Raw genomic sequence first — 18168 nt, forward strand, 5'->3', positions numbered from 1 at the left:
ACTGAACTAACCAATATCGACAGGGATGATGTGGAAAATATATGGAATAGTGTGAAGATCACAATCAATTCAATCACTCTTGGAAACTACACTAAACCAAAAAGCTGGATCACTGAAGAGATACTTCAACTGATGGGCGAGCGACGAAAATATAAAAATAATAACTACGAGAAATCATTGGGAAATCAACAGGGAAATCCAAAGAGAAGTGCGTATTGAAAAAAATAACCACCTTAACAGTCAATGTCAAGAAATTGAAAATCTGATGACACTACACGACGACTTCCACTTACACAAGAAATTGAAAGAATCAGCCGGAGTATACAGAAATACAAATTCATCAATCCTTTATAATAATAATGATGAACCCGTTTATGAGATCGATGAGAAGACTACTAGATCTGATTATGACTACCGGACATCACAGCAAATGACAGGAGAAGACATCACAAACAGTGAAGTTGAAGACGCAATAAGATCCCTCCGAGAACGGAAAGCCACGGCTCTTGATGAAATACCTGCCGAAATACTAAAATTGATAGATAATAGCAATATTGATCTGATGACGAAACTATTTAACGAAGATTATGGTACCGGACAATACCCCCAGGAATGGCAGAGGTCAACATTTAAACCATCCCAAAAAAGTCTCACCCGAAAAGATGCAACGACTACCGACTTATTAGCTTAATAAGTCACGCCCTAAAAATTTTTCTGAAAATTATTCATAAACAGATATATGCGAATGGATATTCTGACGTCAATTGGAATAGGACAGAAAGAAATTAGATGTATTAAAAGTCTATACTGGCACCAAACTGCACACGTGAATATCAATGGAGACAGGATATATATATATATATATATATATATATATATATATATATATATATATATATATATATATATATATATATATATATATATATATATATATATATATATATATATATATATATATATATATATATATATATATATATATATATATATATATATATATATATATATATATATATATATATATATATATATATATATATATATATATATATATATATATATATATATATATATATATATATATATATATATATATATATATCCATAGGAGTAACACAGGGCTGAACACTTTCCCACTATTGTTTAATATTCACCCTTATTCCCGAAGTCGCCCTCGCCGTCGCTTTTCGTCAGTCGACACTAATTGGTATTCCGTTCTTCGATAGGTTAGGTTAGGTTAAAGTGGCAGCCCGACCAAGATTCAAGCTCACTTAGACTATTCAGTCCATTGTGACACCACACTAACCAAAAGTACCTATTACATATGTCCACTTCTAGATTTAACCGCTGAACCTTCTCGATTATTTTTCTTCGTTGAACCAACCAGATTATTCCAAAAACATTAGCAGACTGCTTAAGTTAGCGTTTTCCAGATCCGCCAGTAATCTGAAGATATATGCTCCTAAAAGTTGCTTGCGCTTTACACAAAATGCAGGACACCCACACAAGAGGTGTTTAATTGATTCCTTTTCCTCCGCATCATGACAGCTCATACAATAATTATACTTCTGCCTATCAGGCAGCGACCCGTTATAGCAGATAACAGGAGTGATATCTGACGTCTCGAGAACACTAGCATATCTAGTGTGCGGTTTAAGTTTAAATGGGACCATATTTGCTTGGTGTCGTTACAACCCTTGCAATTCTCCCATCGAACATTTGCCATCATAACAGCCTTCTCACGCAACTCAATGCCTATTATGTGAATATAATAAATTAAATTGTAAAGTGAATTATGCAAGGTCGATTGAGTCTCCAACACCCTACCTCAATCGAGTTCAACGCCAATTGATTTTGGAAATGTCACAAACTGTGGTGTATGTAAAGGTTTCGTCATTATATCGGCCAACATCGAATCTGTTGGACAGTAACGGCATTCAACATTTTTCTTTGTGACGTGGTCCTTTACAAAGTGGATTTTAGTGTCAATATGTTTCGTTCTATTGCTAAGTTTTTCTTCTTTAATAAGTCTCAAGCAACTTTGATTATCCTCATAAATGACAGTTGGTGATGTTTGACTGATTTCCATGTCATTCAATAGACGTATTAGCCAGATTGCTCCTTGTCTTCAGCTCAATTTGCGTCAGAAAATCCGATTAATGTATCACGCTCAGAGTTGTTGTTGCTTAGCCTTAGGAAGTAATTAATTGTTCCATTTACAACTTACTATGTTGGCATTTTCAGGAGGTGGAACCAACTCCCAGGTTTCTAATTTCTTTAGAGATGCCATTTCTTCCTTCATGGCGCTTATCCATTGTTCACGTTGTGGGGATGCTAAAGCGTATTTGTATGATTTTGGTTCAATGAAGTTGTCGTCGACTTTAATACGGTATCCGTATCTATCAGTAGGACTACCTTTTGTCTTTCTCTCGGACCTTGTTCCGACGGCTTCCGTTGGATTTTCATCAAGTGACATATCGGTGTTAACTTGCGAGCTCTCGGAGTCTATTTCTTCACCAGATACAGCGTCCTCGTAATCACTGCATATTTCATCGCTTACATCAGGATTATTGACATTCTTGTTGCTTGCAAACATCTCTAATGGTATTTCCGAATTGTTATGATTATTGCTCACGGGAGTCTTGTATTCGGTCAAGAATTTTGCATCTCTACTTATCGTCACTTTTCCACTCTTGATATTCACAAATCGATATCCTTTTGAATTTTCATCATAACCCATGAATGTCAAGACTTCCGAATTTTTATCCAATTTTCTTCGCTTTTCATTGGGAATATGAACGTGAGCCTTTGAACCAAAAATCTTCAAATTACTTATATCCGGTATCTTGCCTTCCCATAGCTGGTACGGATTGGTATCAGTAGATTTTGTATATATACGATTTTGCAAATAATTTGATGTCATTATGGCTTCACCCCAAAACAAATTTGGAAGGTCGGCTTCTACCAACATAGATCTTGCCATTTCCACCAGATATCGATTCTTTCTTTCAGCAGTACCGTTTTGCTGGGGGCAATATGGAACGGTGTATTGACATTGAATTCCTTTGTCTTCCAAATATTTTTTGACATTCTTGCCAGTATACTCCCCGCCAGTATCCGGTCTAATTATTGAAGGATATCTTCAAAATTTATTATACATTAGTTCTACAAAACATTTAATCTTTCCAGAAGCCTCGTTTTTATTTTTCGATAAATAGACATAAGTGAATCTGCTGAAATCGTCGATAAATGTTATGAAATATTTTTACCGCCAGGGGTTGTTGTCTGCATGGGCCCACAGACGTCCGTATCAACCAAATCCAGAACTCGATTTGAGATTTTCTCAGATTTCTTATTAAATGGCTTCTTCGACATTTTGCATGAGACGCAAACATCACAAACTTTTCTTATACCACAATCTTTTCGATATCTCTATGACCAAAAATCTTATGCCAATAGTGTTGGCAACGGTAACAAGTTCTCGAATAATTGCATCCATCGACGAAAAGAATGAACGTTGAGAACTGATGTGGCAAGTTGCGCCAGAATCTATCACCCACGATGAAGCACCACTTCCACTTGAAAAACAATAATTACCTTCTGATGGCTTTACCTCCTTTGCTTCGTTGGCTGTATTGCTATTGTTATTCTTGGTTTTCTTGAACTTCCAGCAATCCTTTTTAAGATGTCCTTTGGCCTTACAAAAATGGCAACGTTCTACACGATGTTCTCCTTCGCGTTCTGCAATCTTGAGTATTGAATTAGATGGTATGTTTTCCTTACTTTTCAAGCATTCTTCAATCAAACATGTTTCCACGACTTTCACAGTAAGCTCGTCCCTTTTTCGAACTTCTAACTCCGTTACGAGTGTATCGAAAGATGGTGGTAAGCTGCTCAGCAGCATCGCTACTAGCCATCTTTCTGATAACTTTTCGCCAGCGGCTTCCAATTTCTCAAACAGAAGTTTCATTTCCATTATATGGTCATTGATATTACCGTCCACTGAATATTTCATGTTACAAATTTGTCTCATGATGCGTACGCTACTTCCAAGCGCGCCCTTTTCATGATGTGACCGCAATATTCTCCAGGATTCATTAGCACTCCCGGCTTTCTTTATGAGCATTAACTGATTATCTTCCACAGATAATCCTATAATGACTTTGGCTTCCTCATTCTTTTTCTTCCAAGCTGCGTCTGGGGCATTTGGAACAGGATTATTTACAACTTCCCATAAACCTTCTTTGCGCAGGATCAGCTCCAACTTAAATTTCACAACTGGTAGTTGTCCTCGTTCAATTTCGCAAAAGATGTCCTTAAATACTCCATAGCGAAAGGCCCATAACCTATTGGAAAATCTTCTATGTGTGGAATTGAAGTATTAAGAACACACTCTAATTTAACAGCACGAAATTTTATTTGGGAATGGAAAAATATTTTCTACAATTGACAATATACTAAAACAGAAAATCAATGCCTATTATGTGAATATAATAAATTAAATTGTAAAGTGAATTATGCAAGGTCGGTTGAGTCTCCAACAGCCAACTCATCCGCTTCGCAGTTCCCCGGTATGTTCCTATGGCCAGTCACCCATATTAGGTGAATATCGTACTGCTCAGCCATCTCATTGAGAGATTTGCGGCAGTCGATGGCCGTTTTCGAGTTGAGGAACACAGAGTCCGAGGATTTTATTGCAGGTGTGAGTATATATAATTGCCCACATTTTTTGGTACATTACTTTTCAGCCAATTCGCCACCTCTCTTATTGCTAATATTTCAGCCTGAAAAACACTAAATTGATTAGGTAATCTTTTCGCTATTCGAAGTTTCAGATCATTAGAATATACTCCGTAACCCACTTGTCCATCCAATTTAGAGCCATCAGTGTAGAAATCGATATATTCTTTATTCCCCGGAGTCTGTGTGCACCACGCCTCACTGTTGGGGATTAGAGTCTCAAACTTTTTGTCGAAAAGTGGACTCGCCAAAGTGTAATCCACTACGTTAGGCACATCTGGCATTATTTTGAAGACCGAACTGTGACCGTAACTTTTTTCCGACCACATCGATAGCTCACGCAACCGCACAGCCGTTGTTGCAGCTGACTGTTTGGCCAAAATGTCTAAAGGCAATAGATGCAGCATGACATTAAGGGAATTTGTTCCTGTCTTGCTGAATGCGCCTGAGATACTCAAACACGCCATACGCTGAACTTTGTCTAAACTTGTTGGGTGGTGAAGTGCCGGCCACCAGACTACAACACCATATAACATTATAGGTCTAACCACTGCCGTGTATAGCCAATGCACAATTTTTGGTTTTAGTCCCCACTTTTTTCCTATTGCTTTTTGCACGAGTACAAAGCTACCGTTGCTTTCCTTGCCCTTTCTTCAATATTAAGCTTAAAGTTCAGCTTCCTGTCCAAAATAACGCCAAGGTATTTTGCACACTCACCAAAGGGAATTTCAATACCCCCTAAGGAAATGGGCCTAACCGTGGGAGTTTTGCGATCTTTGCAGTACATGACTAATTCTGTCTTTGCAGGATTTACCCCAAGACCATTGTCTTTTGCCCATTTCTCAGTCATCCGGAGGGCCCTCTGAATAATATATCTGATTGTGGATACGAATTTTCCCCTGACTGCTAGAGCCATTTAATATCAAGCTCGGATGGACATTATTGAACGCCCCTTCGATGTCTAGAAACGCCACGATTGTGTATTCCTTGAAAGATAGTGAGCTTTCAATAAAGCTGGCTAGTTCATGTAATGCGGTCTCAGTATACCTGCCCTTCGAGTATGCATGCTGTCGTTTCGAGAAAAAACTTGAATCGACGCTAGTTCTAAGATAAATATCTATCATCCTCTCTAGAGTCTTAAGTAGGAATGAGGATAAGCTGATTGGTCGGAAATTCGCCCTTGAGTGAGAGGCTTTTCCCGTTTTAGATATGAAAGCGACTTTTGTTTCCCTCCACTTTCCTGGAATATATGATAAGTTGATACATCCTTTATATATCGCAGACAACCAGGGGATAATTTTGTCAGTCACTGCTTGTAACTCCGCCGGAATAATTCCATCAGGTCCGGGGGATTTGAATCGTCCAAAGCTATTTAACGCCCATCTTATTGTAGATTCCGATACAATTTCCTCGACAGGAAACGACCGCTGAGCAACTGTGGCACCGCCAGAACATGGTTCAACCGTCTGATTTCCAGGAAAATGTGTGTCCAATAGTACCTCCAGCGTCCCCTCACTGGACGATGTCCAATTGCCCTCCGATGTTCTCAATACTGCTGCAGTAATCATTCCAAGTGTTATGCTGAGCCTTTTTCAGTTCTCGCTTGTATCCTCTCAGATTCTTCTTGTAAGCGTCCCAATCCTCAGGGGCTCTGGTGGACTTTGACTTGTTAAAGAGCTTCCTGCAGGATTTCCTCATATTACTTAATTCCGTAGACCACCATGGTGGTCGAATTTTCCCCCTTGGCTTCCCTCTAGGGTATGCAGCTTTCAGTGAGATGTTGAAGGCCTTAGTAATCCGCTCCACTGCGTGTTCGATATCTTGCACATTTCTCATATTTGTCTCTGTTATTTCCGGTATCATCATATTGAACGATTCCCTATACCTATTCCAGTCAGCTTTCCTAACATTTGGCGGAAATATGGTCTTGGTGATATGAACATCAAATTTGAAACTGATGTAGCGATGATCTGAGAAGCTGTGTTCACTTAAAACCAGCCACTCAAATATCATTTCATTCAGTTCTTGCGAGGCCAAGGTGATGTCCAAAACCTCTTGCCTGTTTTTAGTGACATAGGTTGGGGCATCTCCCTAAGGAAATGGGCCTAACCGTGGGAGTTTTGCGATCTTTGCAGTACATGACTAATTCTGTCTTTGCAGGATTTACCCCAAGACCATTGTCTTTTGCCCATTTCTCAGTCATCCGGAGGGTCCTCTGAATAATATATCTGGTTGTGGATACGAATTTTCCCCTGACTGCTAGAGCCATTTAATATCGAGCTCGGATGGACATTATTGAACGCCCCTTCGATGTCTAGAAACGCCACGATTGTGTATTCCTTAAAAGATAGTGAGCTTTCAATAAAGCTGGCTAGTTCATGTAATGCGGTCTCAGTATACCTGCCCTTCGAGTATGCATGCTGTCGTTTCGAGAAAAAACTTGAATCGACGCTAGTTCTAAGATAAATATCTATCATCCTCTCCAGAGTCTTAAGTAGGAATGAGGATAAGCTGATTGGTCGGAAATCCTTCGCCCTCGAGTGAGAGGCTTTTCCCGTTTTAGATATGAAAGCGACTTTTGTTTCCCTCCACTTTCCTGGAATATATGATAAGTTGATACATCCTTTATATATCGCAGACAACCAGGGGATAATTTTGTCAGTCACTGCTTGTAACTCCGCCGGAATAATTCCATCAGGTCCGGGGGATTTGAATCGTCCAAAGCTATTTAACGCCCATCTTATACTAGATTCCGATACAATTTCCTCGACAGGAAATGACCGCTGAGCAACTGTGGCACCGCCAGAACATGGTTCAACCGTCTGATTTCCAGGAAAATGTGTGTCCAATAGTACCTCCAGCGTCCCCTCACTGGACGATGTCCAATTGCCCTCCGATGTTCTCAATACTGCTGCAGTAATCATTCCCTCTAGGGTATGCAGCTTTCAGTGAGATGTTGAAGGCCTTAGTAATCCGCTCCACTGCGTGTTCGATATCTTGCACATTTCTCATATTTGTCTCTGTTATTTCCGGTATCATCATATTGAACGATTCCCTATACCTATTCCAGTCAGCTTTCCTAACATTTGGCGGAAATATGGTCTTGGTGATATGAACATCAAATTTGAAACTGATGTAGTGATGATCTGAGAAGCTGTGTTCACTTAAAACCAGCCACTCAAATCTCATTTCATTCAGTTCTTGCGAGGCCAAGGTAATGTCCAAAACCTCTTGCCTGTTTTTAGTGACATAGGTTGGGGCATCTCCTTTATTGCAAACTACCAGATTAGTACGCAAAATAAACTCCATTAGCGACTTTCCCATTACATTAGTATCACTACTTCCCCATATACTATGATGCGCATTCGCATCGCATCCCATAATGAGTTTCGTCTTTGTTTTCAGTGACTCCTCCACTAAGGTCTTAACGGCACATGGATGCATCTCCCTGTCATGTCCCATGTAGACCGAAGATACCCAATATTTACATTTGGCCATTTCTAAACTGGCAACGACAGTGTCTGCATTGCACATTGAAGGAAGCAGAAACAAGTTAAGCTCGTTTTTAGCAAATATACAGGCTCGATTTACATCAATACCAGTATACTGCAATAGTTTGAACCCCGGAGTACTTAATTCACATATTTTGTTTCTATAAACATATGGTTCTTGAATAAGAACTATATCTATGTCCCCTTTGATCAGGAGAACTTTTAAGGCAGCACATGCAGCCTTACAATGATGAAGATTTATCTGGAGGACCCGTAGGACCATCGAGATTTTCAACAACCGTCACATCAGCCGCTTCAATCGAGTCATCAAGAATGTCCTCTTGAGAGATCTCGGTGACTCTCGCAATAACCATAGGTTCAACTTTGGTGAGTTCTGAGACAGTAGAAACCTCCTCTCGCATACGGTGTCTATCCATGTCTTCAACTTTGGTATCTCCCTCGACTTCGCAAGAGGATCCGCTTACTTCTGATTCGGACAGAGGCTTGTCCATTTCTGAATCCTTTAGCTGATCGGTTTTATATACCTTCATTTTGATATAATGAAAACCATAACATACACGGCCCTGGGACTTTGCTAGATGTGGCAAAGACTGAGTGTTCAATACAAACACTGCATGCCGTCTTGGTCCATCCACTTCATCCAAACGGCCAACCTTCCAATCAGCTGTTGGAAGATCTGGATTGCATTGTTTCAGTCTATTTAAAATAGATTCAGGGTCAGGAGGGTTTGCAGGTATCCATGCATGTGCTCCAGGTCTAGCCGGTATGTCTTTCTTCTCGACTAACTCTAGAGCAGCTCCTTCCCAAACTTCACCAATTAGTATCAGAGCAGCTTTAAAACATTCTATAGACCTCTGGTCCTCAAATGCGACTAGCTTAAATCGTCCTCGATACCAACCAGCCTCTTGGTGTCGAGGATCTGGGCCGGGAAACTTTTCCAGCACCTGTGAGTAGACGACAGACAGATCATTCTCAATTTCCCCCCATTTTTGCTTGGAACCATACCGTCCAATGCTCCTTTATTAATCACCCTTATTCCTGAAGTCGCCCTCGCCGTCGCTTTTCTTCAGTCGCCACTAATTGGTATTCCGTTCGTCGATATATTCTGCTATCGAAGAAAATCGGTATTCCTGGTGTCGCTTTTTGTCGCCAACATCGTCGCTTTTTGTCGCCTTTAAATTTACCAGCGACGAGTTTAGTATTTAATTTTTGAAGAAGTTTTTTAGACTTTATTAATCGAACAATTGAAAAATAAATGTAAAAAATGGACATTGGTAAGAGGTAAAGTGACTAGTCTTCAACAATTACAAAAAAAATGGAAAAAAATCAGTATATATAAAGGGTGATTTGTTAAGAGCTTGATAACTGTTTTTAAAAAAAAAACGCATAAAATTTGCAAAATCTCATCGGTTCTTTATTTGAAACGTTAGATTGGTCCATGACATTTACTTTTTGAAGATAATTTCATTTAAATGTTGACCGCGGCTGCGTCTTAGGTGGTCCATTCGGAAAGTCCAATTTTGGGCAACTTTTTCGAGCATTTCGGCCGGAATAGCCCGAATTTCTTCGGAAATATTGTCTTCCAAAGCTGGAATAGTTGCTGGCTTATTTCTGTAGACTTTAGACTTGACGTAGCCCCACAAAAAAATAGTCTAAAGGCGTCAAATCGCATGATCTTGGTGGCCAACTTACCGGTCCATTTCTTGAGATGAATTGTTCTCCGAAGTTTTCCCTCAAAATGGCCATAGAATCGCGAGCTGTGTGGCATGTAGCGCCATCTTGTTGAAACCACATGTCAACCAAGTTCAGTTCTTCCATTTTTGGCAACAAAAAGTTTGTTAGCATCGAACGATAGCGATCGCCATTCACCGTAACGTTGCGTCCAACAGCATCTTTGAAAAAATACGGTCCAATGATTCCACCAGCGTACAAACCACACCAAACAGTGCATTTTTCGGGATGCATGGGCAGTTCTTGAACGGCTTCTGGTTGCTCTTCACTCCAAATGCGGCAATTTTGCTTATTTACGTAGCCATTCAACCAGAAATGAGCCTCATCGCTGAACAAAATTTGTCGATAAAAAAGCGGATTTTCTGCCAACTTTTCTAGGGCCCATTCACTGAAAATTCGACGTTGTGGCAGATCGTAAGTCTATTCATGATGAAATGTCAAAGCATACTGAGCATCTTTCTCTTTGACACCATGTCTGAAATCCCACGTGATCTGTCAAATACTAATGCATGAAAATCCTAACCTCAAAAGAATCACCCTTTAGCAGTTATGGTCATCACATTCAAATCATAGAAAAGAACACGTGTTGATTTTCAATTCCATTTATTTTTAATAGAAATCCTTCAAGGCCAATGTATTTTATTTAGCACCAAGCTTAGGTAACAATTGTGTCGAACTTTAAATGATCCTTGGACACATAATGTCAACGACGTTCCAATTGTATATGCCGGATATTGTTATTGTCCTAATATAGATATCTAAATCATTTCCCGAGTCAAATTTATCATTTATTTTAATTTTCCAAGTCAACATTGGATTACAAACAAACAGCATTTTAAACGCAAATAATTAAAATTCAGTTTTGCACATCAGCTGATTGTTTTCTTTCACGATGATCCTTGTGCCATTGATCTCAGTGCCGTCGTCATTTTTGTAGTTTTGGAAGCTTTAACTGTCCTCGAATATATATCCACATTTTTTCCGCGTCAAATTAAATATTTTTTCTTGATTTTCCGACTTAGAATTGCGTCAGAAATAAAAATATTTTAAACCGAAAAAATTGAAATTCTTTTTTTACATATCAGCTGATTGTTTTTTAGTGATATCGGCCTTTTATTATCGAGTATTGTAATTGGTACAAAAAGTAATCGTCGTCGTCGCCGTCGCCACTTCGCAGGAATATCACTCGAGGAATACCACTCGAGAGAATTTCGAGCTTCAAATATCTCGGGTTCTCAATAAATGATCAATGAAATAACTGAAATTAAATGCCGGATAGAAATGCAGAGAGAAGCATTCCACAAATACAAGAAAGTATTAACCAGCCATGATATTAACATCACAACAAAGACAAGGTTCATAAAAGCCTACATATGGCCAATATTGCTATACTCAGTGGAAGCATGGACACTAAAAGCAGTAGATGTCAAGCGATTAGAAGCATTCGAAATGTGGATATATCGAAGGATTCTTAAAATCCCATGGATAGCTCATGTGTCAAATGACGAAGTTCTACGGAGATTGAACAGAACTAGAGAACTATTCACTCACATAAAAAGAAGAAAAACTTCATATCTCGGTCAGATAATGCGAAACCCAAAATACCGTACCCTACAGACAATTTTACAAGCCAATATAGAAGGAAAACGTAGCAGAGGAAGACAAGAGATGACATGGATTCAAAATATTCAACAATGGACTGAATTCCGAAATGCAGAAAATTTCATAAGTGTAGCTAGAAACAGCGAATTATTTTTTCTTGTTTTGTCATAATATATAAAAAGGAAACTACATGAAATGTAATATGGTCGCTAACATTCGAATATCGAATATGCAATAAAGAAGAATATAAGGTTAAAAATCGTTTAGAGTAAATTAGTGTCTTACCAGCACTCAACACGTGTAAGGAGTATAATTTCTTTACAGTTTCTTCTCTAAGTAATGCTCGATAATGCCTATTTACATAAAAACTTGAGGCCAAAACCGCAAAAATAAAATAAAACAATAAAATTTAATATTGAGCGAATTTGCTCTTTACGAACAAATGCCGGAAAGTTAACATTTCAATCTGACTCTATGTTAAAACCACACGCTAGGCAAATATTTGACCAAACTGAGTTCAAAATGTTTTCCAGGAAATGTAATAAACGGATATCATTTTCACCAAATACTCCCACCATTGTCTTAAACCATATATCCAAAACGAGCTAGAAATATTTGCCGTACCATAATCTTTAGAACTGGCACATTTTTTGCGGAGAGAAAGGGAACATCTATGTAATTTGGTGACAAATCTTACTGTTTTTAACTGAAACTGTCATGCTTTCATGGATAAAAGTTAGTCGCCTCTTGAATTACAATGAATTTGATTGTACACAAATAGACCCAGTTAGACTTGATATAGATTCAGGGACAGATTGTGACTTACATAAATATATCGAACTTATATAAACAAGTCTTAAATTAATTTGTTTAACTTATTTCCTTTCAGATGGAAGTGGACACCAATACGTTGCTATTCCTTTACCTACATCGACAGTGGATCAATTACACTCAAATAAAAGTTCTTCGGTTTCGTGCCGGACAAGTAAGGAAAACATTCAGAGCCGAGCATCTCCAATACTAACAATAAAAGAAGAAATACAATAAAAAAGTTACACGCGGCTGATATTATGTTTTGTGTAAAATGAGGCATTCGTACTATGTACATATGTTATGCATCATAAAATTATAATTATACAATTTATGTGTTTTGCAAGAGATTTTCACTTTATTTTTTTTTTTTACGTTTATTACATCCTTCGCATGGGAAAAGCAAATACGATTTGTAAATGAAACATTTGAAAATAAAATATTATCAAAATTTCGTTTTACTAAAAATTTGGAGAAATAATATTTGATGGTAAGAAGTTTCTTCAAAACTCTCACAGAAGTTTTAGTTCCCATAACTACCATATACACACTGAAAAAAAGTGAACTATTGTTTACGAAAAATTAACTAACCCGTAGTAAGAATTCAGATAAGTTCAGATAAGTTAATGATTTCCTTATAAATTAGTTCATGTATTGCATCGTATTTTAGTTCATTATTACTACGCTGTGAGGAGAATGTACTCACACTCATTCAAAATATTCCCGCTCTCCGGAAAAATGAACAATTTTTTAGGAAACTTATATTAAGAAATTGGTGTCATATGAACTGTTTGCCATAATTTTCAATAATGGAGAGAAGTTAAGGAATATAAGGTACAACAATCCTATATACAACTAAGAAATTGTTCGTACAATACGAGTCAATTTTCTATAACCACCAGTACTTTATTTCAAAAAATTATTATATTACACAAAACTATGAATTATGATATACAATAAAGGAAATATTTTTATTCGCACGTTGGATGCAGTTACTTGTCGGTAGTTAGTAATTGCTTCTTCAAAAGAGTAATATTCTATATTCGTAGAATAAAAACTAATTAATTTCAATTTCCATGTTTACTATCCATATGAAAGATATATAAGTACAAAAGTTGCTATATTCATTGAATTGTTGTCCAACTTCATCGATTTAGCAAATTTTTGTTGTGCGGATTTGCTTAATAAGCATCTAAAATTACAAAGTTATACAAAATATAAGAATATATTATCAACTTCTATCGTACATATTGATTTTTAACTTACGGGTTTCAAGTTTCTTAGAGGCTGTTCAAAGTAGGTTCACTTTGAACCATTGTTGATCGTACCCTGCTTACACCGAAAAAAGTGAACTATTGTTTACGAAAAATGAACTAACCCATAGTAAGAATGACCATGATTTGGCGCCAAAAATTTTTTTCATCTAGATAAGTTCATGATTTGCTTATAAATTAGTTCTTGTATTGCATCGTCTTTTAGTTCATTATTACTACGCTATGGGAAGAATGTATTCACACTCATTCAAAATATTCCTGCTATCCGGAAAAATTAAAAATTTTTTGGGAAACCTATATTAAGAAATTGGTTTCAAATAAACTGTTTGTCAGAATAATTTTCAAAAAAGTACACACAGAAAACAAATTTGTTGTGCCAACCAATTTTTTTGCCAACCAAATTATTTGGTCCCATCTACTATCAGAATATAACCGACAAAATTTGTTGAAGCAACCAATTGTTGTCTGACACAACAGTATATAAAATAGTTTAAAGAACTACATTTTGGGCACATTAATAGTCTAATTGGCAATCACAACCAATAAAATTGCATTCGTTTGTTAAAACAACTAACTATTTGCCCGATAACCAATGCTTGCAAATTTAAAGAAAAAATCCGTTGGAATCATTTAGTTTTTATTTTATTATATATTAATGTATATTGTAGTTATTGATCAAAAAGGATCTTGTAAAAAGCCTTTTATGAAGGGTAAAAGATAACCCCATGAAATAGCTAAGGTGGAGATTTGCAAAATCTTCAAAAGCACAATCAAATATTTCCAGTTGTTGTTGTAGTACCATATTATCATCATTGGAAGCGTCCCATAGCAAATGAATAACATGGATTTTCCCAACTTCCGCCAATTCTCACGCCCATACATTAACTTTGTTAGTTCGACCACTCACAATCACGTGATCAATTTTCAGTGTGACTTGGGATTCAATCAGACTCATGAAATTTTTCTTATATATCGGCAGCAGGGGAAAGTTGAGATTTTGAGACCGATGATGAGGCAGACAAACCTTATATTTACCTTTCCCAACCTCGGTAATGGTCACATTTGCTAAGATATCTCTACATATGTTATGGAAATTAAGAGAAATGGTGAAGAGTGAGTTGCAATTTGATGTTTATCTTACTTACCTTGAAAAAAAAATCTAACTTGATTTTTAAAATTTTATGTAATTAATGAAACAAAAGATTATTTGTTGTCATATATGTAGTCCATAGCAACAAGTTCCCTTTATAACTATCAAATCTGTTAATACAACCAACTTATTGGCCAGACAGACTTTCTGTTGGGTTTGGTGACACATTGGCAAAACAAATTAGTTATCACAACAATATGGAATAAATAACGACCAATATTTGGTCGGGTGTACGAACTTTTAGTCACACAGCTATTATATTGGTTATCGAAACCATTAAACAAGGGAAGTAAGTAACATTTATTCCAAACAACTAAAAATTGTAGGTCTCCACTATCTATTTGTTGTCGTACTTGAATTCCAACCAATTATTTCTCTGGGTGTAGAGAAATTATGGAAACAAAGGTACAACAAGCATGTATACAACTACGAAAATTTTCATACAATACAAGTCAATTTTCAAAAAATTATTATTATATTACAAAAAACTATGGCCTACGATATACAATAAAGGAACTATTTTTATTCGCACGTTGGATGCAGTTACTTGTCAGTAGTTAGAAATTGTTTCTTCAAAAGGTTAGGTTAGATTAAGTTTCAGGCTCACTTATACTATTCAGTCCATTGTGGTGTTTAATTGAATGAATTTTTAACTCGCATCATGACAGCTCATATGGTCATTCGCTTCGCACCAATAGTTTTTGCAAATTCGCCTATCAGGCAGCAACCTGTTATAGCATATATCAGGAGTTATATCTGACGTCTTGAGAACACTAGCATATCTAGTGTGCGGTTCAAGTTTAAATGGGGCCATATTTGCTTGGTGTCGTTACAACCCTTGCAATTCTCCCATCCAACATTTGCCATCATGACAGCCTTCTCACGCAGTAAGAGTTTGTAGGTAGCCAGAGGCATATAAACAGATTATGTGTGTGAAGATAAATTCGAATTTGAAATTTGCAGCAAAAACTTAGCCGAGACAGAAACCAGCACCAAAAATATTTTTCAAATTCGTATTTAGGACTTCAAATTCGAATTTGGATTTTTAGTATCTGGCTTATTATTTAAAAACTAAGCCGCGTGCGATATAGGAGACTAGGCTCATTGGAAAGGGCTTGAGCTCAGCTTTCACAATCACAAAAGTCTTCATTAGAAAAGTATTTGTGAAAAGCGAAAATTTGAAAACAAAATTTTCAACAAATATTTACAATGGGCCCACTGTGCCAAAACTAAGCCGCGTGCGATATAGAGACTAGGCTCATTGGAAAGGGCTTGAGCTCAGCTTTCATAATCACAAAAGTCTTCATTAGAAAAGTATTTGTGAAAAGCGAAAATTTGAAAATGCTTTTTCAACAAATTTTTCCAACGGGTCCACTGTGTCAAAACTGAGCCGCGTGCGGTATAGAGACTAGGCTCGTTGGAAAGGGCTTGAGCTCAGCCTTCATAATCACAAAAGTCTTCATTAGAAAAGTATTTGTGAAAAGCGCAAATTGGAAAATAAAATTTTCAACAAATTTTTCCAACGGCCCCATTCTGCTTCACAGTTCCCCGGTATATTCCTATGGCCAGGCACCCATATTAGGAGAATATTGTACTGCTCAGTCATCTCGTTTTCTAGGGAAACCAGAAGGTTGTTTATAGCAACATTCCATAGAAGAGGTGATAGAACTTCTCCTTGGGGATTGCCTCTGTTCGCATACCTATGTATGTTTGCTTGTCCTAGTGTGGCTGAAATACGTCTCCTCAGTTCGTCTAGCAGCCTAAGTATACCTGGATCAACATTCGGAGTTGCCATTTAATATCGAGCTCGGATGGACGTTATTGAATGCCCCTTCGATGTCTAGAAATGCCACGATTGTGTATTCATTGACAGATAATGAGCTTTCAATAAAGCTGACTAGTTCATGCAAAGCGGTCTCAGTAGACCTGCCCTTCGAGTACGCATACTGTCGTTTCGAGAACAAACTTGAATCGACGCTAGTTCTAAGATAAATATCTATCATCCTCTCCAGAGTCTTAAGTAGAAATGGGAATAAGCTGATTGGTCGGAAATCCTTCGCACTCGAGTGAGAGGCTTTTCCCGCTTTATGTATGAATACGACTTTTGTTTCCCTTCACTTTTCTGGAATGTATTAGTGTTGGGAAAGTAACGAGTATTTGATTACAAGTACTCGTTACTGACTAATTTTTTGAGTACTCGTTACTAGTAAAAGAGTACTCAATATCTTCAATGCCAGTTTTTTTTCTTCTGATGCGCTTTACAGACTATCAGTTATTCCGGACGACAGTGCTCGTGTCGAACATATCCCATATATTGTGCACATTATAAGTTAAGTCCGAAGGCACAATCGATACTGCTGCATGTTTATGGGATCGCTAACACATTTACCGATTATTTAGTCATCGCCGACAAGTCGTGTCGATCAGACACACTGTAAGATTCTTTACAAACACCGACATTCCGTCCGGAATAACTGATAATCTGTAAAGCGCATGACGGTAAGTAAGTTGGCGGTTTGGAAGTAAAATTCTTGACTTCTTGAAAAATATTAATTGAAGTTTTTGAAAATCGTTTTATCAGTTAAAATAACACGAAAAGGATATATGTCTTCACCTTTGAACAAAGTGAACAATTTATCCGATTTCTTAAAAACGTTTGCATTTGAAAAAATTTGCATTGGGTGTAGGTGGGAGCTATAATTTAAAGCATCACATGGATCACGTCTCATGCGAATAGTATGAATAATAATGTCGTTGACTTCAGCTGGTTCAATCCAATTGTTTTCAGAGAAGGTACCCAAGCTTATTCAAAAACCCTTGGAAAATTTCAACATTGGGTCTCACGATAAAAATGATCGCTAAATATTTTCATCCACTGTCAATGGTGGAAATGGTGGATTTAAAAAGTTTGCAAATTGCAAGCATCAGTAATACACAATGCCATTTAGATATACCCTGACGAAAAAATACCAAATAGTGAATACGAAATTGGCTCTAAAAATTTGAATGATTGGTGAAAATCTTTTTCTAACGAAACCCATATATCTACAACACCACATTTTATAACACTAGAATAAAACTGGATAATGTAATTTGCTTTTCTATACTGTTTTTATACCCTGCGCCACACTGTGGAACAGGGTATTATAAGTTAGTGCATATGTTTGTAACACCCAGAAGGAGACGAGATAGACACATGGTGTCTTTGGCAATAATGCTCGGGGTGGTTCCCTGAGTCGATATAACCATGTCCGTCTGTCCGTCCGTCCGTCTGTCTGTGAACACATTTTTGTGATCAAAGTCTAGGTCGCAGTTTAAGTCCAATCGACTTCAAATTTGGCACATG

The 18168-nt window shown here is 37.3% G+C and overlaps 1 protein-coding gene across 1 annotated transcript in view; it reads left to right on the forward strand.

The window, feature by feature from the left end:
- The window catches only part of bs (serum response factor blistered), a 207448-nt gene extending 194599 nt beyond the window's left edge, over positions 1–12849 (forward strand). The window contains exon 4 of the mRNA XM_075309713.1: positions 12478–12849. Coding sequence (XP_075165828.1) covers positions 12478–12635 — 158 coding nt within the window. The 3' untranslated portion in view covers positions 12636–12849. The remainder of the gene's footprint in view (positions 1–12477) is intronic.
- Positions 12850–18168: the final 5319 nt, after the last annotated feature.

The sequence above is a fragment of the Haematobia irritans genome, chromosome 5 (assembly GCF_050003625.1).
Source record: "Haematobia irritans isolate KBUSLIRL chromosome 5, ASM5000362v1, whole genome shotgun sequence".
Taxonomy (NCBI): Eukaryota; Metazoa; Arthropoda; class Insecta; order Diptera; family Muscidae; genus Haematobia; species Haematobia irritans.